Here is a 23,246-nt window from a genome sequence, read left to right on the forward strand (position 1 = left end):
TGACAGCACTTTATCGACACGATGGCGGAGTCCGCCAACGGCATCTTCGCATATGGGGAGCCAGAGGCGGGAGCTGGCTGCGAGGAGCGCGGAAGGGCGTTGGGGACCGAGGCTGCGGGACACGCACAGACCTCGTGGTTCTTGGGAGAAACATGTTTTTCAGTGTCATCTCACAGGCTCTGCTTGCACAGCCCGGAGAAAACCGTCACGGGTCAGAGCACTTGTTAATACGATCAGGGTTTGGACATTGACACTGTTGTAAGCAGACCGAAAAAAAACCCAAACCAAAACTCTGAAATGTCGGCTCCAATTACAGTTGTAGAAGATTTGGCTTCTTTCTACATAAATAAATAAACTTCTAAATCAAGCAAAGACCCCAGTAGGCTGAGCTGAAAGGAAAAACTCGTGATGGTGGCAGGGAGAGGGACAGGATTTCTCCTTCTTTCGTTTTTTTCCTCAAAATTTGAAATTTTGATAAAAGGGCAGGATTCAAAATAACAGTCATCTTGATCACCCTCCCAGCTGGGGCTTGGCTTTTTGGACCCGAGCTCCCTGGTAATACTGCGGATGGGCAGGAACATCCAGTACGGCTGCGGTTACACAGGGAGATCAGAGCACGCTGTTTTTCAGCTCGCTATGAATAATGTCCTGCGTAGGAAAATAATTTATTTTAAAAAATCCCAAAACCAACCCCCAGACTATGAAGTATGGCAGATATTAGTTTGCGCTCATAGATTTGCTACGGGGAAGTTTTGGCCCATTTGAAACCGAGGCCGGGTTACAATGTGATTATTTTGGGAGCGGCATGCGCGCTGTGCCTGCCAGCTTCATGAAACAAAAGCAGTGCTCTTCCCACTGCCAGTGCGCTATCGTGGTGACTCTTTTGCAGCTTAATCCTATTTTTTTTTTTTCCAAGACAGTTGCAGGGCAAGGAGTGTGACATTTTAAAGGGGTCTAACTACTGTTTGACTTTGCAGGAGCTGCAAGCACGTGGCGATGGACTGGCTTTGCTGAGGGCTGGCAATTGGTATCATCCCATCCCCGGGAGGGCTTGGGGTGGTGATGACTGCAATGCCGATGATGGAGAAAAGTAACGCCTCTGGGACAAAGCTGAGAGAGAGCAATGTTTGCATTGCATTGCTCTGTGTAGGGTTGTATCAGGGTATTCTGGGAAAAAATACTTTCTACCCAAGATGCTGAAGCTCTTTTGTGTGTATCGCTAGGCTACAAAACACTGTTAGACTAGACCTTGGAGGAAGAAAAGCGTGGGAGATGGTTGTGATGGCTGGTGCTGCTGGTGGAGGTACTTTGCCAAGATATATTTTTTCTTGGGGGAACGACGCTTGGTATGAGCAAAAGCTTCAACTTCCACCTCCAAGCCCAACTCCTTTGTTCCCAGGAGGTTTTTGCTTTACAGATGCCTTTCTGCTGCATCTTGCCTGAGACCCACCAAACTCATTTCATTTAGGCCAGTTTAGTGCCTCACATGGTCTCATTCACTACTAGCATGACTGGCATGTCAATCAGCAACCTAGAGATGTTACACAACTGTGTCATCTGAGAGCAAAATTAGTTCAGCAAAGGATGGTTGTTTTTACACTTGGTCGGGGAATTAAAATATTAGAAGAAATCAGCTTGAATTTTCAGGAGGAGGTTTCAGCAATACACAAAAAACCCACAAAAATTCTCTTTTGGCAACTCGAAATGGATTTGTTCAGCCCAAAAAGAATTGTTTTGGTAGGGTTTGGAGTGATCTAATGTGGGATTTTTTAAGTCAATTTTACATGAAATATGCCATTCCAGTGTAAAAATATTTGCATCTAGAATTAAAAAAAAAAAAAAAAAGAAAAGAAAAAGCTGCCAATATTTGCAGGACAAAACATTTGATTTTACAAATGTAAGACAAAGGGAAAGGCTTTTATGTCAAAATAATAAGTGAAATAATAATAATATCTCATTTTTCCTTACTTTAAGCTGTTCATCCAATTAAATTCAAGTGTTTCACTTTTCCTGGGCACTTTCCAACATAGCATATCCACCAAATGTATTATCTGGTGACTAATTTTCCCTGTCCTGTTTGAGACCTTCTATCTTAGGAGGATCTTGTTGCAAGGGGCACAAGTGCAATGCTGTCCCATAGTTGGGTGTGGAATGGTGCAGTCCACCTGTCCCCATGCATGTGGGTTGGGAGGTGAGCCCTCTTCCTTCTTAGCACTCACTTACCAGGAGGTTTGAGGGCCTGAAGCCCCTAGGAAGTGTTGCAATGGGATCCACAAGCTGTATCCTTGGGGTCCTTTTCTTCTGCATCAGAGACCCAACTGACAAGCTATTTTCTAATTGAAGCAGACAGCACAGGCAACGTCTGACCTCTCCTACACCGCAGGCTGCCCTCCCGGATTTAACAGAGGGTATTTTTTAGGTTCTATAATTTCTTCCATGGTTGCGAACATCTGAACAAACATCTGCTGGTGAGGCTGGTGAACGGGGGAGTTGCAGAGAAGGTGGGAAGCCAGCTGTCAATAAATTGTTGGAGAATCCAAAACCATATGGCCACAGGCAGAACAGTCAGTCTACAAAGTGTTTTATATTTCTGGTGCTGGCCGTTGCCAGAAGCTGTCTCCGTTCTCCAAAGCGGCTGTGTCATTCTCCTGTCGAGGCTCTGGAATTTCCCCTTGTGCTCCGGAAAGTTGTGGCAACACATTCCCCATCCAAGAAAGGGAGCTACCAATTTATAGGCTACTACCAGAGCTGGAAAAGCACAGTGATTGAAAAGCGTGCTGCTCCTTCAACCCCAGAAGGTATTTACAGAAAAGCAAGGAGCAAGGGGATGTGAAACCCTGCCAGGGGACTGCCACCCAGCACTCTGGCTCAGGCTGGGGATGCAGAGCATCAGCACCAAAGTTGAGGATGTTTTAGTCATCACCTGCTTGGACGAGCTTCCTGCACGTCCTTTAGTGTAAAGCTAAACCTGTGCCCCGTAGACTGCGTTTCCTCACTCAGTGGGGATTCAGAGCATAATACTATGGCTGAGTATATGTAGTCTGAGGTATTGAGGTTCAGGATTGTGTTCTATTTCTTTCCTTCAGGTAGGAACCTCATGGGTTCCCCAAATTGATTTCTCGGTCTAGCTGCACCACTGATCTCATCTCTCCACATTTCCTCACCACCCCATAACCTTTAGTGCTACGCACCTACCTCAGGGTCTCCCCTGCCTCCACCTCTGTTGCCACCTGGGTGCATCCCATGGAGTGACTCTGAGACCCAGATCTCTGATTCCTAACCCCAAACTAGGCACCACTCCTTCCCATGAAGCCTTTGCATCCACTTCTCGAGGTATTAGGTGAACTGAAAGCAGTAACGTGGCAGACGTCATCCAGACTTATTCCAAAATAAAGTAGGGACTTGGAAGCCATAATATCAGCTAAAGGTATAATAGGAGCAATGGTCATACACTGCTGTATTTTTTTCAGCTCTTAGGAAACCCAGACAAAAGGAAGATTCAACATTACCATCTTCTGGTGAAGAAGAGTGCAGGCTGGAGAAAAAAAATATTTGTGTATTTCTTCATGTAGCAATATCCTTTGCATGACCTTGACAAAGACTTTGCCTCATTTTCCTATTCTTGAAATAGAAAGTTTTTAATGAAGGGCTTCACTAATTCATCTGAAAATAATGTTTCATTTTTATCTTCACTTGACTTTCATTATCAATATAGTTAGGTGTGCTAAAAGGTTGACAATTCAGTTTTCTGTTTGACTCCCAAACAATATATTTTCTGCCATTCCAAAAATACCTGTCATTTCATTCCAACTTGAAATAATTTTTATTCTGAAAACATTGGGGACCAAACATAAAACTGAAAACATGGAGTGTCAGTAAAGATTTACGGTTGGGTTTCTATTCTATTCGTTATATTTTAGCTATTCCCCATGAAGACCAGGTGGAGCATCTTGTATTGTCGGGTGTCACAGCTCATACACTAGTCAAGTGTCTGTATGTTGTACCCTTCCTTCCCCCTCATCAGACCATGAGCTGAGCAGAAATAATGAGGAAAGTGCTTAGGGAAGCCTGGGAGCTAGATGTAAGTGTACCAAAAGAGTTTCAGAAGGCAGAGGAGATGAGAGATCAGGAGTGACTATCAAACAACAGTAAGGGATGGAGCTATATGAGACTTGACTATGTGTCAAGGTTTGCCCATGGGCAGTGGAGGAGTTTACGCACATCATAATTCCTGCATATACATCATTCCCTGCTCCTTGCAGGGGAGTTGGACCAGATGACCTTTAAAGGTCCCTTCCAACCCAAACTATTCTATGATTCTATGACAATTGCTCTGCGCAGAAAGTGATGGGAGAGGGATGATGGGGATGATGCATATTAATAATTTTCAAAAGGTCTTAGTGGAAAAAAACACATGCTTGTGAAATACGAATGTAACCTCAACATGACGATACTGATCTTGATGGCCTTCTGGGCCTCTTTCCATCTGCTGCATTTCTCCTAAATCAGACTCCCAAGAGCACAATGGGAAAAAAAAAAAAAGGCCCCTTCTCCTTCTCTTATCAAGGCTAAGTTAAAACCTTGCTATTTGTATCAGGTTTCCTCATAATACTACCAAACAAGAATATTGTTTCTTTTCTGGAGAGGGTCTTTGCTTGCATTGTCTAAATGCTTCCCCCAAGATAACCTACTGAGGGCTGGTTAACAACAGTTTTATTAATAGGACTTATTTCAGACTTAGTTACGTCTGACTTATCATGCACAGAGTTATGTGCTTGAGTGAGATACTATGGGTTTATAAAAAAAGCCCCCGAGATATGAAGCTGTGAATGACGTTAACAGCACTGAGGAGTGCGTGAATCCCTCCTGGTGTCTCTGGGACAAAACCAGCTGAATGTCATTGTTCAAGCAAAGAAGACAGTAGCATTAGGACTACAGCTGATGCCACCAGTGACCAGGTGATGAACCCCAGCCAAGATTGCTAAAACAGCAGGAAAGCTGACATAACACTTCTCATTTGTTATGGAAAGGATTTAATTCAGACATCTGAGTTCTTCAAAGAGCATGCAGCACAGTTCACACAGCAGGGCAAGAGACAAGTGGAAAGAGATTATCAGCCACTAGCTCTGTCTCTCGTATGGATTTGTACCAAATACTTCCTCTGTGAGCCTTGGTGCTGTGGACACTTGGCACTCATAGGAATATCCTTGCTTTAAAACCTCAGTTGCCAGCAGAAAAAATACCAGGGGAAACTAATTTCTTCTGAAGTGCCAGTATACTTAAAACAAGTAAATAAAGAAACCAACAAATCCCAAGGGAAATCATCCCAGTCTACTTCCAAGGAACTGAAGAATGTAAAGTTGCATCGGGGAAAGAAAATTCACATTAACCCTCTGAGGAGGTTTTGCAGCCTCCACCTTTGGGCAGTGAGGACAGCTCTGCTGACTGAGCTCAGTGAAGTGCAGGGTGATGCTGCTGTGCAGCAGTGTGTTATCAAAATTATTCTCAAACTAAATCCAAAACGTAGCACTGTGCCAGCTACTACAAAGAAAATTAACTCTATTCCAGATGAAACCAGGAAAGGAGGTAAAACAAAACCCCAGTCATCTTCAGTCTAAATATAGCTCAAAGTTTTTTCCATCTTCGATGATACCTTGTGGCTGGGTAAACGATGACTCGCTTTTCCTTACAACTCCATGGTGGTATGTGCTGAGAGGGGAGAAAATAGCAGCAGCCACCACCCACAGATCTCTGCAGCTTTCCTGAGAGGAAGCTGTGCCTGGGTGGTAGGTCTGGTCAAACCATCTGCCACTGCCTTGCCAGCTGCCACACACGGTCCTTCAGCTCTGAGTGGTGTTTTATAGGGGCCATGATTAGAGGTGAAGCACACTCAGCCCTTCAGCTCAAACTTTCCCTTTGATCCAGCCGTGGGAATTTGCAATCGTCGTTTTTTGCTCTGGCACAGTTTCTCCTGGACCACAGTCTGCCAAAGGGCTAGCTCACGCTTTCTGGCTGGGACTCACCGGAAAAGGACATCTACGTCTGTGCTGGTCGCCCACACTCTTTTTGTTGTCATTGTAGAATCGATTGATCCACTCGGTGAAAAGGAGAACATAACTCATCTTCTCCTCAAGTATAGACCTAAACTGAGCCAAATTACACCCTAGAAGTGCCTTTTCCGTTCTGCTGGTATAAAGCGAATGTGGGGTCTCTGACACATCTGGATGTCTACATCTTAGCGCAGCTGAGATGAATTCTTTCCCAAGAACCATCCATCATAGTGATTTAAATACGAGTTGCCAGCAGCTCTGTCCTCGTTTCACCCACACTGGCTATCGATGCCTGAATAAACTCAATATACGATTGGTTTCAGTCAAATTCTCAAAGCTTGATACAATTAGACACACTAGGCATGAGGCTGCTGCTGACAATGCACCTGTACGAATGTGTTCCCCGATGGGTATTTGTTTCTAATTAAACTAAGGCATGTGGATTTGGGATAGGACCCAACCTAGATGGTTATAATCTTCATGACAAAGATGTGTTTGGACCCCACCATGTATTAGGAAAGGGAAGAGCATTGCTATTGTTTTGGAGGTTCCTTTCTTGCATTCTTTAAATGTTTCCTTCCAAACCGCTTCCTGGCTGCCACTTAGGTAACTATTTTATTAATTGGATTTCATTCAAGGTAAATCATGACTGAGAATTGCAAACAAAGTGGTAATCCCCTGAGCGAGCTAGTTCAGATAAAGATTGAACAGGGTAAACACAAAAATAGTGGCCTGATTTTCAACAATTGCAGGATGAGTGTTACATCCAGCCTTCAAAGTCTACCAGATGTTTTCTGGTTCTTTCTTCTCCTAAGACAGAAGATGCTCAGAAATGTTACGGCAGGGAGAGACAGGCAGGAATTATGGGTTTGGGGCTGTCTGTATCTGCCCTGTAGACCATCGTGACCCATGAATGCTAGAGGTCCTTCTGCTGCTCAGGGTATCTGGAGTGAGAAGAACATCTGGGAGCTGTCCATTGAGCCCTGGGTAGAATAAAGATGTTGGTTGTGTCATGCTCTGCCGTGTCACAGACAACCTGGCTGGAGAGCTCCATGCTTTAATACTATGAAAATCCCAAGTAGATGATGAAGGGGTGTCTCATGTTGCATTTCACCTTGAGACAAGGAAACAGGGAGTTTGTGTTTGAGGTTCTTACTATGCCCTTGTTCCACTTTGCTACCACGAAACAAAACATGACACCAAGCAATGAGAGATGATCAGCTTCATAAGGAAATTCTGACCCAAAATATGTGGGGTTGTACATGTGTTGAGGAGGAGTGAAGGGTCATATGTGTCCACAGAGGAATGCTTCCAAGAGTGTGCATTCATGTACTGCTAGCTGTGTCCCAAGTGTATGCTTTGCATAGGTGCATTTGCATGTTTATGCATATCAAAATATGGTTTATCTTTGTTTATGTATTGACCATAAGGACAATCTGCCAGAATTCCTGCACTGCAGGAATGTCTCTATCAGCAGAGATTGGGTTTTCCCTGAGAAGCAGATGTAAATTCTGGTGTAAAGTCACATTGCAGACCTGGACCTGTTCATTCAGAAGCCTGGACCTCATGTTCTGACATAGTGTTTCCTCCCTTTGCCTTTGAGCTCAGCAGTAGCCTGTTGACATCTTGGAACATTTTTGAAGTCCAGTGCCGCAAGAGTGCAGTGCCATGTAAAAACAGGGAGTGGGACAACCCTAAAATTTGGGAAAAGGGGGAAATATGAAGTGATGAGAAAACAAGACAGAGATGGCAGAGCCAGAGCAAGGTCCACAGAGCTGTCCAGTATAGCATAGCTGCGGTTATCAGAGGATGCTTTAGGAAAAGGTACAAGAACAGGGAAAAACTCCTCCGAAACAGTCTTCTAAACATCAAGCAGAGACTTTCTAAGCTAAGTATTTCTGTCCATTTGGTAATGTACAGAAAGGGGTTTCTTTTCTAGGAGATGGTCCTGTCACCCTTTACACACATGTAGACTTTCAACATCTGCTGTATCCTATGACCAGCTTTCCACAATTCAGCTGTAAAAGCAAAGAACCACTTCCTTCACTTTCCTTTGAGCCTGATTCATGCCAGCTTCACTTGATATCCCCTAGTTCTTCTACAGGAAAAGACTATGGATAGTAGATTCCCATCTGTCTACAGATAAAATCCTTTCAGCAAAGTAGCCTGGGATTTGCCATGGTGCTAAGATACCTGGAGAGGGTATCAGCACTGAGGAGTCACTTGGGATAGGAGAAGGACACTACAGCAGGAGCACAGGAGCAGCAGAAGAATGGACAAAGGGAATCTGCAGTGTTGTGGTGGGGGAAGAGGTCCTAAAGGTGGGGCTGTTGAACATGGAAAGTGGAGGAGAAAAGAAGAAGAATCTACTGCCTCTATAAAATTATTTTATTAGATTTATGAGTCATTATTTTTCATGGATCCCACAAGCTCTGAGAACTGTAACTCGGAGACTAACTCAACACTCTTCTTATGTTCTTCATTTTTCTGCTTTTATCTGACTTTCAGTCTTTGTCTCTTCCAGGTTGAATTCACCCCTGATCAGATTGAAGGTGAGGAAGATATGTTTCTCTTCTGTGCACAGTAAATACCGTCACTGGGAGGTGCTGGCAAGTGCTGGGGCGGACACGGATGTGGTATTGGAGCTCCCCTGGGAAAGGAGTTGACTCCCATGCTTTAATTCATGGCTTTGCTCCTGCTCCATCCCTCCTCCAAGTGCCTTGTTAAGGTGGTCAAGAGAAAAAGGGGAAAGTCATGCACTATACAGATTAGGTACTAATTTCATTAAAGAAAACATCAACTTCTCTGCCAATGAGGCAAAACCAAAAAAAAAAAGAAAAAAAACCGACACACTGCCAAAACCTCAGTCCAAATATATACTCTTTCTTTAAGAAAACCCACTAACAAAATATCAATCCTTTCGAGAGAAAGTCTCAAAACTCTGCTTTAGAGTGCTTTTCCCTGTGTTCAGTCAGAATTTAATGTGTTACAGTTTTGTGACAGCTCTCCAGAAACCAGCAAATAATGACAACAGTGGCATTTTTTTTTCCTTCCAAAGAAAAACATCAGCATTAGTTTCTGAACCCCTTGTCCCAGCCCAAGAAACTGATACTGAAACCTCATGCATGAAGTTCTGGGAACACTACCGCTGCAGCTGTCCCCTTTTTGTTCAACTACCACCCTGCTTTTTATATAAAGGGATAACAGATAGATGCAGTCAAACATCTGGCAGAATTTTGCTTTAGCCTTTAAACACTTGGCAGAACTTGGTAGAACCTATGAAAAATGGCATCAGAAAATGGGCTAATTGGAACAGAAGAGAAAATAAAATCACAGGCTATCCTATCAGGCTGATTCAGAGAGGAGAGATAAAGAAAGGAGGATTTTCTTAACTAGAACCAAATGTCATAATAACTTAGAGATTGAGGCTTTGCCACAGACTTCCAACACTACCTTGAGGTTTTCAAGCCCCCCTCGATCGCTTTAGTTTCTATTTTCTAACAACAGGTCAAAAGTAACTCACAATTGGAGGCAACTGCTAACTTCTGGGAACCTGTCCCTTTTCCAGTCCCAAAGATTGGGGACAACCATAGGAGAGGCACAACTCTGAGCCACAAACCTCTGAACTACTCCAGCAGCACACAACAGCTGGATCATTCATCAGCTAATGTTCTGGGGATTGGATAGGACCCACCTAGTTTCTATGTCTTGTTTTCTTGTCCCTTAGAAGAAACAGCTCTAAAGACTATGTTAGAGAATGGGAAAAGATAAGACATATTCAGAAAACCTTCACTGCATACACAGAGAAAAGCTGGGAATGCAGGACTTGTGAAATAGAATGTCCTTGAAATATCGAAGGGAAAGCCATGGGGCAGGAAGCAGATAACATCATCTGTGTGAGACCTCTGGGTCAGCTACAAGAGCATAAGAGAATTATACTGTGTGCTAGCATGGGGGAGAAACACTAAACCCCCTCAAGGTTAATTCCACAGTTGGCTCCTAGGTTCTGCCATGAGTTGCTGGAAGGAGTGCCTAATGGCCTGAACATCACCTGGGGACTGATCGCTGCTCATCAGTCAGCTCTTCAACTCCTTTCCTCTTGGCCTCTTCTGGTTCTTTTTTTTTTTTTTTCCCTTTCCTTCATCTGATGTTTAGAAGGTTCTTAGGTTCATAGATGAGTAGGCAAACAGATTGATAGTTGTTAGATAGATATTTACTCCTAGGTAGAGCTTAGATGCTTCAGATGCAGAATTATATCTGCAGCACGGTTCACAGTTGTCTCTGGAATGTCCCTAGCATGCTCTGTCCTCTGTACTATTTTGCAAATGTAAAAAACTTGCCAAGAAATGTGCCATCAGTTGGAGAAAGTGGACAATCAGTATTCCAGTGCTTGAGACCATTTTGTTTTGTGTTAAAAACACAGGTTAAAAAGCAAGCACCACTTGCCGTAATTTATAGCTATTATGCTGGCTGTTGATATGACTTGAGAGTTGTGACTCTCATGAACTCTAGATTAATATGTCTTTTGGGTTTGTTTTTTTCCTTCTCATTCTCTCAAATTTCCAAGATTGACAGCTCTCCCCTTCTTCTGGATTTCAGTTGCACTTGTTTTGTTCTAGGTTAATTTTCAGCTCTGCGCTGCACTGTTATTTTGTCAAATTTCCTCTTTCAGGAAGTCATCAGGAGGTCAAGGTCACCTCTCATGCCTTTATATATGTTGTTTTTTTTTTAAATAGACCTCTGATGTATAATGAACAGCTCTCTCTCTCTGTTGACCAGATGAGGACCTAGGTGTCCCAGTATGACTAGATGCTTTCCCATTTGTCAGCTGCAACTAGATCAATAGGAAGTTCATCCTATGTGTTAGATATTACTGGCCATCAGTCTATCACCGTTGACCCCGACTGGTTTTCTAGCAGCTGATTCTGAATTGAGGTGACAGAGGAGAAACAGACAACACAGTACCTCAAGGTCTTTTCCAGCTCTGTCCTCTAGGATACTTTGAACCTCTTCCTCTTGCTAAGGAAAAGACTTTGCTTTGTCAGGCTTACCTCCCTACTCATTACTATTATTATTACTCATTACTTACCTCCCTATTCATTACTATTTTAGCCCCTAAAAAGTTACTCTCAGGAGAAGAATGGTCTGTGGGTGAAGCCATGTGTAACACACCCATCTTTGCATGTCCTTCTGCCTCAACTGCAAGTGAAATTCATTGGTTATGGCAATGTGTATTTATGAAGCTGGATTTCTGGCCTCTTCAGGCCTCTAAATTGCTGAAAAGAGAAGAATATGGGCTATTCAAGACTAGAAGATAGGTAGCAATTAGGCATATGAAAATATACACTGCTTCTGCCAGTGGTTTGATGGCTAGTAGGACAACAAAGGAGGCCATAGCCACGTTGGTTTCCTTGCTTTGATGGAAACTTGCATTAAGCCAGCAAATGCAAATGCAAATGCAAATTAAAAAAGCAAAAATAGGCTGCTTCTGTATATTGACAAAATGGGGTTTCCAAACCCACAGGCCAATGCTCTGGTGAGAGGCAGTTAGATCTGATTTTAAATTTAAAAAAAAAAAAAAAGACACAGAGAGAGAAATGTGATCTGAGAGAACATGTCAGTAACTATGATGAATTGAGAACTTTTAGAAGGTGGCCTGAAGGGTACTGAGGTGGTTGATCTCAGGGAGCAGGTAGGCAGCAAGTGGATGAGTAGCTCGGGGAGGTACGTGTGTTTCTCAGCTGCCGAGACGCCCAGGAAAGGACAGAGCTGGGAGTGGGGCTCTGGCCCCCTTCCACTGCCAGCAGGGAACCCATAAAAAAACACTATTGCCCTCTACTGGAGCGAGGGCTGCCAACGGACATAGGCTCTGGCTGGTGATAGAGGACACAAAGATCCGGGAGAGAGAGGTAGAGACAGAAATAAAGACAGAGCAAAGAGATAAATGCAAATAAGAAAATAAGGGAAACATTAATTAGTCCAAAATAAGAAAATACATCACTGTTTGAAAGTCTTGGATGAGGAAGGAAATAAGATATAAGTGGAATGAAAAGGAGGAGAGACAAACCCAGCAACACTGGAAGAAGGAAGGAGAGAGGGAAATACGCAAAGAAGAAGAAAGAAAAAAGAGGGAAGAGGAATAATGAGGAGGAGAAGGGATTGAGAAGGGAAAGATGGAGAAAATCTGGCATGCAGAGCTTATGACTGAATGGTTGAATGAGTCAGGATGTAGGGAAAAAAAGGTAGCCTCACTGTGTTTGGAAAGGGAAACATATACAGAAGAATAACAGCAGGACAAGGGGCAGATTCAAGGATTCACAGCTTTTATGCCGAAGGGATATTTGTGATCACTCATAGACCATGCACTATTCAGTGTGTTCAGTAAAGGATAACAGCCTGTTCCTGTTGTTCGTGCCCTGAGATGTTCCTCTGTCTCTACAATGTGTCTGCAACTCCAGTAGGGAGAGGGGAACCTGAATACCTAGGGTCTGGAGAAGTCTCTCCTGGGATCCTGCACTGACTCCATTTATTAGTGGTAGAACAGGGACCCTCTCCCATGGGAACGCTCTTGTCAAGATATTGGTTCTCGCAGTGGTAAGGGACTCCCTCTTCGGCTAGAAGTAAAGAGAAGATGTGAGAGTGTGTTCACAAGGGAGGGGCTCTGCATGGGCGCATGGGGGAAAGCAGACAGACGTGAAACCACTGAGGGAATGATTGCATCTCCACACATGAGATCTGGCCTGACATGGGCAGTTGATGGCGTATCAACTGATATCTGACTTCTCCACATGCAATTGGATTGGGTGCTGGAAAAAGAGGAAAATCAAAGGATTCTTCTAGATCTGCTCCTTGACCCTGTTAAATAGAACAACTGATCAATTATAAGGTTTTCCATGAGCCTTCACCCTCCCCCACTAATAGACTGTGTGTTGTATGATTTGTCCAGTAGGTTATCATGCCATATCTCGTTACCTGCTCATAGAGGTGCTCCTTTATCTCCGTGAGCTGTGTAATGCTGAATGCAATATCCAGTTAGCTAACGAGCAGAACTGCTATTGAATTCTGTGAAATCCTGACTGCTCTCGATGAGGTGGAAAGCTCTCAAGGACAATGGTTTCTATAAGGTTTTCTGCACGTCCCGTTATTAGCTGAGAAGGAAATACCATGAGAAGAGTATTTGACCTCTCTGATCCCATTCCCTGATTGAACCGGAAAATGCAAGGGAGGAGGAACACAAACATTGCAGATAACAACAACAACAAAAGTCATCAAACTTGTTCCCAAAAGGCAAAATAAAAGGGTCAGACAGAGTTAGTTAGGTGGAATGTTTAGGCCTGTTTTACCTTTATCTGAGGGAGGATGGCATACATTTCTTTTTACTTTTTTGTCTTTCAGAATTTAAGGAAGCGTTCTCACTCTTCGACCGCACTCCTAAATCTGAGATGAAAATCACATATGCACAATGTGGAGACGTCTTGAGAGCTTTGGGGCAGAATCCAACCCAGGCTGAGGTCATGAAAGTGCTTGGCAGACCGAAACCAGAAGGTTGGTGTCCTCCTCTATGTTTGTTTTGAAAAAGTTCACTCCAATAACTATTTGTGAAGCAGATGAGGTCTCCATTTTCTAATGGAAAGAATAATTGTGAAATAGCAAAGGATATGGAACAGCCTTTGTAAATTACTAGCAGAAAAGTAAATGAGGAAAGAAAAAGATCTTGCAGTCAATATAATTGCCTGAAATTTAGGAGAATGAATTAATTTAATGGCCCTGTGTGTCATTGTGTTTTATAATTACAAGTTTTTCCCTTTTAAAATTACTTTGATGGCAGGCATTCACTTGTATTTACTAAAAATGAAGGCATTATTTGAAGACATCCAAAGAAACAAAGGGATAGACTGAACGTGAGGACACATTTTGTCCTACAAAAGTCTGTGTTGGAGGGTCTGTAATGATGTCAGTGATATCTCCCTTCAACATTCACCATACAGTGGATATCTGTTCAGATCAAATGAAATCTCTCTCAGACTATATCTGCATTCAGGCATTTTCTAGATTCCTCCTCTGATTTTTCCCTCCACTGAGGTGGAACTGCCAATTAGACCCTCACTCAGCAGCTGTGATATGTCAGGATATGGCAATGACATAGTGGCAGGTGGGACAAGGAGTCATGTGGGACCATAATGCCCTAAGATGCTCTTGAAAGGCAAATAATGAGGAAAATGGGCTACACAGCCCTGGTCTTGCCTATTTGCTCTGAAGCTCCTCTCCTAGTATGGTTTTAAACATCTCTGCATTACAGGGCTGCAAAGTAAATCTTATTTCATATTGGGAACAAGCTTCTCTTGTTGTCTGCTGCTTAGTTTCATTCTTTTATGTTGCATGAAAGTCTAACAGCATTTTCTTTCCTTGATGTTTGCTTATGTCAGATACTAGGACATATCTATCTATCCATCTATCTGTCTATCTACTAAAATCTCTGCTTGCTTTCTTTGCCAGACCTCTTTTCCACTCTATACTTTCTTCCCTCTGTACTTACGATATTTCTGCACTCTCTTCTTCCCTTTAGCTGGCTTTTTTTTTGCCACAGTTCTTCTATCCTTACCACCTACTCATGGTGGATGCCCCGTGATTAGTACTCAAAGCTCCCAGAACACACCAAAACTTTAATTTCCATCTGTGTATTTGTAGAAATGAACTCCAAGATGATTGACTTTGAGACCTTCCTGCCCATGCTCCAGCATATTTCCAAGACAAAAGACACAGGCACCTATGAGGACTTTGTGGAGGGTCTACGTGTGTTTGACAAGGAGGGAAATGGAACGGTGATGGCGGCTGAACTCCGCCACGTTTTGGCTACACTGGGTAAGGTGGACCTTTCCTCATGCAGTTTCATCACCAAGCTCTTTCCCATACAGCTGCTGTCATTATGGGTAACTTCTATGGAGAAAGTATCTGAGCAAGACTCCATCCATCACATTGTCCTCAGTTATAAAGACAAAAAAAATAATGAAGCTAAAAATCAGTGATCTACAGCTCTCTACTTATCTTTTTTTCCCTCCTTTCTTCCTTTCTTCTTTGCTCTAGCCTGTTATTTCTCCAATGAATATTGTATTTCGATCATCATAAAGTTATCCAAATGTTGGAAACCCTATCTATTCCTTCAATATTTTTCTCAATTTTTCTGCACCTTCAATAAAAGTTTTAAGATATAGCACTTTTTATCAGTCATCTGTTTAACAGAAGTGTCTCTGAAATGGAAAGCTCATGTTTTTAAAGTAGGGATCAATATTTCTCTGTCCTCTCAAATTTTGACTTGGGAAGCTCAATTTTTCACAGAGAGTGATGACAACAGAGTGAGTGCAGGACAGACAATTTGGCTGTGACTTAATGATGGGTTTCCAATTTGGATTAGAAAGCACTGACATGTCATCTGAATCCAGTGAGCATTTCTCAAGATCAGCCGTTTCTATTAGTCTTTGTCCCCTATTTTCAAAAAGGATAAGCTTTTACAAGAGAGATTTGATTTAGATGAAAGGATTCAAATGATGGATTTCGACTTGTGATATCAATTGAAAAAGTCAACCCTTTTACGCCCAGGGGTTTTCATTCCATGACATATCCATCTCTGTTAATGATACAGGGAATAAAAAAAAGAAAGCAATGCTGTTTTGCTTTTTATCACTGATGCTATGGGATCGGTTTAGGGATCAAATTCAGTGATGACAAAAAACCTCACAGGGTCAAGACTGATGATCTATCTAACCTTACCCGGGACAAAGAAACCACTCTAGGCAGTTTTGTGAGTTTCACAGAACAACAAGGAATATTTTTGTACCTACCCTTCTACTTCTAGTAACACAGAACAATGTGTCAATGTTTGATGTTCAACCACCAACAGGAAGTATTTCAATCTTAAGAATTAACAGTTCTCTAAATACTGTTCATATTCTAGATATGGCCAAATATTCTGTGAATTAGAAAGTTTTTATGTTCAATTTTTTAAAAATTGGTTGAATTTTCACAGGTTCACATCAGCTGAGGACTTGTTCCTTTGTGCCAGAACTCAGTGATGAATAAGTGGAACAACATGAGTAGCAGGGCAAACTCAATGCATTCTATTTTGCTTTATTTTAATTTCTGTAACTGCAAGTGAAATCACCCTGAAATTTCTCATTTACTTTTCTAGAAGTCATTTGATCTCATCCTAAAATCAATGCCCAACATCAAAATAAGGGGATGGACTGGATAGAGCTCTCTTAAACCGGAATGAAGCCTTACAGGCAAACAGCCATCTAATGTTTAAATAATTAGATTAAATGGCATGGACCACTGATCCACACCTAAGTTTGAGCTTGGAATCTTCCTGAATCTCAAACTCAGAGGCAGATTAGATGGTAACTCTACTAAGAGATAGCTTAGTGAGGACTTGGTTAAAAAGTGACTAAAGCTTTCAAGATTTGGCACTTAGAGAAAGCTTATTCTTAGAAGAATGAGTATGTGAACATGATATCATGTGGGTTTCTGTATTTATTCTGTCTTTTTGGTTTTCAGATCAAATTTTGTCAGTTTGCAAGTACAAAAGTAGCTTTCCTAGCAGTCAGCACCACAAATTAAACCAAAAAGAAAAACTCCCTATCTTCTCTCTCACACTCTTCTGTGTTCTTTGGTTCTTTGAATTGTACTTCGTAAATTCTTAAAAAAGGGCCCAGGTGCTGAACAAGCATTTTATTTTCCGCCTAGGTGAGAGATTGACTGAAGAGGAAGTTGATAAGCTCATGACTGGTCAGGAAGACGCCAATGGCTGTATCAACTATGAAGGTAGGTATGACCAATCCTGTCTGAGCAGTGGTCGTGTACTTGAAGGTTTTGTACAATTATCCTGAGAAAGTTCAAACCTGTGGAGGATCTGATTCCCAAATATCAGAATATGTGCTTTTCAAAATTTTAGAGCAATTCAGATTCTATAATTCACCTGATATACCCTATCTGTTGAAGCTGACTTGTATTTTCCCTAGCTGAATGGCCATGGCCCTTTCAGGTGATGGGACTGTATATTATTTTGTTTACCTCTTCTAAAAAATATTTTTTCTACCTGCTCCCACAAGGAGTACATCCCTTTTGAGACTTCTTTACAGAAAATCACTTAAGATTTCCGTCAAAATTTCAGCAAAAATATATTATCCTTAACATCCTCTTTTCTGTCCTAAGAATCCTACAAGACCTTCCAGAGACCTTCGATTTTATTTCATTGCTATTGTAGAAAGACAGAATAAAAGGATTTGGTCATGAGTACATGGGTCATGGTTGTCTCCTGGATCTTGTAAGCCTACGTGCTTCAAGCTGTTTAATAAAACCACAGTATTCTAGTAAAGATCATGAACACATGCTTTTGTACACAGTCCAGTCCTTCTTAAACTCCACTGGTGACTGATCATTGTATCATCTTGGTGGTTTAGCTGGTCTGTCACATTCGCTGAACCTTTTATGAATATTTGGGTTGGTGGTCTCCTTCTGTTTACAAATACCAGTGATCTGAGCTCAGGGAAACATTTATTACAAGTAGTTTGTCAGTAGAAATCTGTAGATTTAGCCAACCCAAATGACTCATGAACGTATGCTGAATTCAGAGAAATTCACAGCATGGGGGAATTATTGGAAAGGAAAAAATATTTCCTTATTGTAAAATGGATTTTTCCTTTTCCTTTGAATTTCAAATTATATATAATGAATGCTTTTTTAAATGGAGAAAAATGTAACCCAAAACTTTTTCAAAAAATTGAATTAATTTGACTTTGAAGTATCTTTTTTTTGTTCGTAAACCTGAGTTCACTGGAGAGATATAGTCGCCATACTTGACTTGCTGACCTTCTGTAGATTAGGGGGGGTCACTCCAGAGAAACCTTCAGTGTCCCCTGACTTAGTACAAGTGTGCTGAAGTCTTGGAAAACCTTCTGAGATGAGGACCCAGAGTTTCTCATGGCTGTATGTTTTGGAAAGCCGGTTCCATATAGCAGCCAGGGGTAAGGCATTAAGCAAGCTATGGATTAACTGATGTGTGCTCATTGCCACTGGCTTCATAGACTGCTGGCTAGACTGCACTTACATATTATCTTGAGGACTTACAAAGCATTTAACACCTGATATGTAGAATCCTTTTTAGAAAGCAGTGTGGTCTTCATTGCACCAAAGGAAGCAAGAAGAATGAATTTAAATAACAACCAAACTGAGATAGTCAAGACATTACTGAGTTCAATGAAAGGGACTTGATAAATAACCCTTCTCTTTTTCTTGTTTCCAGCTTTTGTGAAACATATCATGGCTAATTGAACATCAGGTGAGTCTTTTCTGTCCTCCTTGCATATTCTATTATTTTAGTTCTGGCATCTCAGATAGACTTGAAGAATGTGTAATTAACTAATCAAAGAGGGGGAATATTTTCAGCCTGCTGTACAAGAAAGTAGAACAAGAATGAGTAAAATATTATCTTCATCTTACCAAGTGCCCAGAAAATCAATGACCTTTCTGCAATTGTCTGGTAAATCTGGATGCCTTTATTTTAGAAGTCTAACATCTAAAAGAATTTGATTTCCAAAGAGCAAGTGCTTGTTCCTTTTTATTGGCTGGAAGCTTCAAAGGAAGCACATTTTTCATGTCCGCTTAGAAGTCTCTGCTCCTAGATTTCTCTTAAAAAGATGAAAAGATAGAACTGAGCTGACTAGAGAAAGAGTCGGCAAAAAACACAAAGAAAATTAGATAAGAAGGAGAATTGCATGCCTATGTCGCTGAACCTACACTTGGAAGTGAATTATTTGCCTTCCATAAATCTGGGTCCCAACATGCCCTGGAAACTGGGTTGGTTTTCCAGGGCATGAGCTGGAAACATGAGCTTTGTTCAGCACATCTTCTGGCTTTATTCAGCAGTGTTCTCCAAACCACAGTACCATTAAGGGTACCTCTGTCTCGCCATTGCAAATGAGCTGAACTTCATTTCCGGTATTTCCTGGTCATCGTATATTTTTGTATTCCTGGAAAAGGTGCCCACTGTTTTCAACTGGTATTCACCATTATTTATTTCTGTTCAGCTCTTGGGAAAGGTCTGACCTGAGAGTTAACCAAATCCATCTGGTTTGGTTAACTCTCTGATCGGATAGACTGGGAAAAGCAGAGGCTTGCTTCAGATTTGCTCTGCTTGTTTTGGGCTTTGTTTGATTGTTGTTTTTTTTTCTTCTGCTTTGGTTTGTTTTTCTGCTCTGTCCTGACCAGACCTGGCTTTGTTTTGCTTTTGGAGCTGACATTATCCCAGCCCAATGAGACCTGTCTACTGTGCGGTGACTTTTGATTGTGTTCACAGGCACCCTAGGGAGAGAATCAAGTAGGAGTCACATCCAGGTCTTTGGGAATTTTGTTCCAAGATATAACTGAAGAAAATGTAAACTGGCTAAAAAAGAATTTTTTTTTTTCTTATTATGGTCCAGTTTTCTTTCTTAAAGGTGTTTATCTTCTCTGAACATGCACTCAGTTTTCCAACATTGGCTCACAGTTTTTGATTCCAAAGATTTGGACTGGCCCACAGCCACAGTGGGTAATTCCACAGCTAGCATGATCCGTACGTGTTGTTTAGAGATGCTTTCAATCCTTAATCCCATCCTAAACCCACTGCCATGGGAAATTCCCATTCTGATGCCAAAAGTCTTTCCAGCCGACTAAAGCAATGTCAGCTACTGAAGAAGACAAGTGAGCAGTGGTAAACGGCAAAGCTGGCACAGGGCTGGGAGCTGCAGCACAGGGACTAGTGAGAGGATTTGGAAATGTTTGGAAAGGTTTTGCCAATGAGCCATGATGGCAGCCATTCAGGGATGGCATCTTCCACTCACTGCTTTGTTGCTGTTGGCATGTTTAGAGAAAGATAAATGCAGTCTTTACCTTTGAAAGGGTGATGGCCCATTGCCACAGAGCATATAACAAACAAATAAAAAAGAAAAAGGGATTTGAACTCAGTGGGAATCTGGATCTGAGTGCAAAAATAAAGTAGTGCCTCACTTTTCTTGGCCATTCCCATATGCTGGAGGAAAGCTAGAGCTGTACCTCAACATAAGTACTGAACCGTGTTGTTACCTTTCCCTTTCTTTATTTTCTGAGCATAGTTATTGTGACTACTCTGTATTGACTTTTCTTATGTATAGCCTCTCTGCTGGCTTGTCCCCAAGTGTTTTGTATCATTTATAACGCAGCGGAACTAATTATATCTTCAAGTAGTGATTCTTCCACTATTTTTTTCAGCCCCCTCACCCATGTAAAGTGCTCTGCAGGACTGTAGCCAACTATTCTTCTCTCACAGTAGACATTGCTGTAGAAAACACTCCCAAATTGGCTATATATCTACTCCTTACACTATTCAGTGGGAAAAACATGGTCAGCAGGAGACATTAAACTTTCTCACACAGGTAGAAAGCACTGTATCTTACTTGTGGCCCAGGGACCACTGTAGTATGGAGCTGGGCTGTGGGATACGTGCAGTGGACCCTCCTGTGAAGGCAATGCACACAACTCTCCCCCTGCTTGCGTTGGAATGTGTGATGAGCAAAGTCAAGTTTATCTCATGGCGTATCTCTTGTGTGCGTATGCATTCATGGGAGCTGATCAAGCAGCCCAAAATGCTGGGAAAGAACATCTTTGGGAAGTTGTCTGAATTGTTCAGATACCTACTTCTGTAACATAGACCTTGTGTTAGAAAACCACCCTATTTAAATTTAAACATATAAGCCCAAGTAGTAGAGCAGTACAGCTGGAGGGACAGTCCATATTGTGTACGTAGACACTCAGCTTGGTGTCCCACATGTAGATTCTTTGTGTTGAAACTCTTCAGCAGGGCCTGTTGTGAAAGGACAAAGGATAATAGTTTTAAAAGAGAAGGAGGTAGATTTTAACTAGACATCAGGAAAAAAATTTTTACACTGAGAGTGGTGGAATACTGGCCCAGGTTGCCCAGAGAGGTGGTGGATGCCCCATCCTTGAAAACATTCAAGGCTAGGTTGGCCGGGGCTCTGAGCAACCTGATGTGGTTGGAGATGTCCCTGCTTCTTGCAGGGGGGTTGGACTGGATGGCCTTTAACGGTCCTTTCCAACTCTAACCATTCTGTGATTCTATGATTCTGTGTTCCAGTTGTCTCAGATATTCATGGCCTCACAGATGAGATGCAGAGCCCATGGCAGACTTGTGCCTTCTGGCAGCTGGCAGCTAGGCAGAGTACTCTAGGACATCTCAGGTGGCTCTAGGTGCTAAGGTGTGGGGAAGTGAATTGAGCCCTGTGGCTTGAAATGATGTGACTATCCTAGAATATTCCATCAGTATTTACCAGGTGACATAGTCTTCCTCAGCTCCCATCAGATTAAGATGCCTACAAGTAGGTGCCTGTATGAAAGTGGAGTATCTCTGCTTCCCGACCTAAAGGAGTGCAATTAGATGGAGTATGAACAGTGATCCACCTCATCTGAAGAAGAGACATAGATGCAGTACGTTCAGCTGCCAGTGCTGAGAAGGACAAATCTCCCATGGACCCTATATTATATTTGCCATCTGTATGGGGACATTCTGAACGCCTTGGGGCTCTCAAATTGCATCGTATGCTTATGGTTTCAGAACTGAATTCTGGGCAAATCTAGACATTAGCTAAGAGAAATCCTTGTGCTCAAATGTTGCTGGTGGGAGACTGACTACAGATTATAGAGGAATAACAGAAGTAGCAGAAACTGTGTAGTGGTTCAGGAACTGGACTGTTTTTCTGGAAAGCTAAGTCTTTACCCTGGCTTCACGTCTGACATGGTTATATTCCCTCTTCCTGTCACTGCTTCCCATGTTTCGCCCATCATTTGCACGTTGGGTGTAAGATTGCGGGGTTGAGACTGGCTAAGGATGTTTTATCACGTTGTGTGCTTGCTCTCTGATGTTGGTTGGCATCTTTGCAAGAGCAGGGATGCTCAGTTGCAGGCTTTGCTGCCAATAAGCTGAGTATAGATGCATGAGAATGACTGAGGCTGATTCCTGGTGGCTTTGTTTGTTTCTTCTTTCTTCCTCTAATGCTTAAAAATAACTTTATTTTTAGGACAAGATAGGCGCCAAGAACCCCAGATCCTGGCCTTGGATTTCGATGTAATGGAATATCTTCTCATTTTGCAGCCCAGATTCCCATTAGAGAGCTACAAAATGTGCTGTCCCTAAAGTTATTTGGATAATTTTTTTGTTTGTTTGTTTGTTTTGTCTTGTTTCTTCATGGGAAGAGGGTGGCCTCTGTGGAGATTTAGTACACTCAGGAAACTGAAGAAACTGGAATCTGAATTATGAATACCTGGGCATTGTCATTTTTTTTCTGATACAAAATTGTTAAGGGAGAGGGGAGAAACAGGGAGTAATTTTTTTTCATGGCTAAATCAATACAAAAATGTATTTGTCATTTACCCATATCCTTCCCTCCCCTCCCCTCTTCCCTCCAAATAAACTGGACTTTTCTCTTTGTGTTTATTGCAATTGTACAAGATGCAATTGTACAAGAATAACTGTAAGAGAGTATGAGAGAAAAGAATCTAAACCAACTGTATAAATCTCACGTATGCAAGGAATACTCTTAATCTTTAGAGAAAAATAGTAAAAGTAGGATGCCCAGCAATCAGCATGGCGTTTGTTGAACATTGTTCACATGTTTCTCCGTGTTGGAAGATACCACCTTTAACACAGAAAATGTAAAGGAAAAAAACCACATCAAAGCAGAAGTGTATACGATGTTTGCCGAAATGCATCCCTTCTCCACAAGGATTACTTCCCATTCCAACCATCTGACCTATGAAACAAATAAAATGCCTTTCCCAGGGCAAACTGGAAGTTTTTCTCGTATGCACATTTTGGTCCTGTAGCTTTTCACACTAAAACTTGGGATTCTTTGTCCCCAGGTTTCATTATTGTTTCTATGTCTATGTGAGGGAAGGGGAAATGGGAAATAAATACTATTGGGAAAAACCTCAGTAAAGGCAAAGGAGATATGAGAACCATGAAAAAGCGTGTAGATTAAGTTGGCTCATTTTCTGGGGAATAATAATTTTAAAAGTTAAAAAAAAAAGCTATATCCTTTGGGAGAGGAAAAAGGAGAAGCTAGAATCTGGTACAGTTTGTTAGGAAATACCCAAAAATCTAAATATGTGACA

The 23,246-nt window shown here is 41.9% G+C and overlaps 1 protein-coding gene across 1 annotated transcript in view; it reads left to right on the top strand.

The window, feature by feature from the left end:
- The window catches only part of MYL3 (myosin light chain 3), a 36,891-nt gene extending 13,965 nt beyond the window's left edge, over positions 1 to 22,926 (top strand). The window contains exons 2-7 of the mRNA XM_086741686.1: positions 8,575 to 8,602; positions 13,446 to 13,595; positions 14,739 to 14,912; positions 16,791 to 16,868; positions 18,349 to 18,384; positions 22,154 to 22,926. Of these exons, the coding sequence (XP_086597812.1) occupies positions 8,575 to 8,602; positions 13,446 to 13,595; positions 14,739 to 14,912; positions 16,791 to 16,868; positions 18,349 to 18,377 (459 nt within the window). The 3' untranslated portion in view covers positions 18,378 to 18,384; positions 22,154 to 22,926. The remainder of the gene's footprint in view (positions 1 to 8,574; positions 8,603 to 13,445; positions 13,596 to 14,738; positions 14,913 to 16,790; positions 16,869 to 18,348; positions 18,385 to 22,153) is intronic.
- Positions 22,927 to 23,246: the final 320 nt, after the last annotated feature.

This window comes from Chlamydotis macqueenii, chromosome 2 (assembly GCF_036417535.1).
Source record: "Chlamydotis macqueenii isolate bChlMac1 chromosome 2, bChlMac1.mat, whole genome shotgun sequence".
Lineage (NCBI taxonomy): Eukaryota > Metazoa > Chordata > Aves > Otidiformes > Otididae > Chlamydotis > Chlamydotis macqueenii.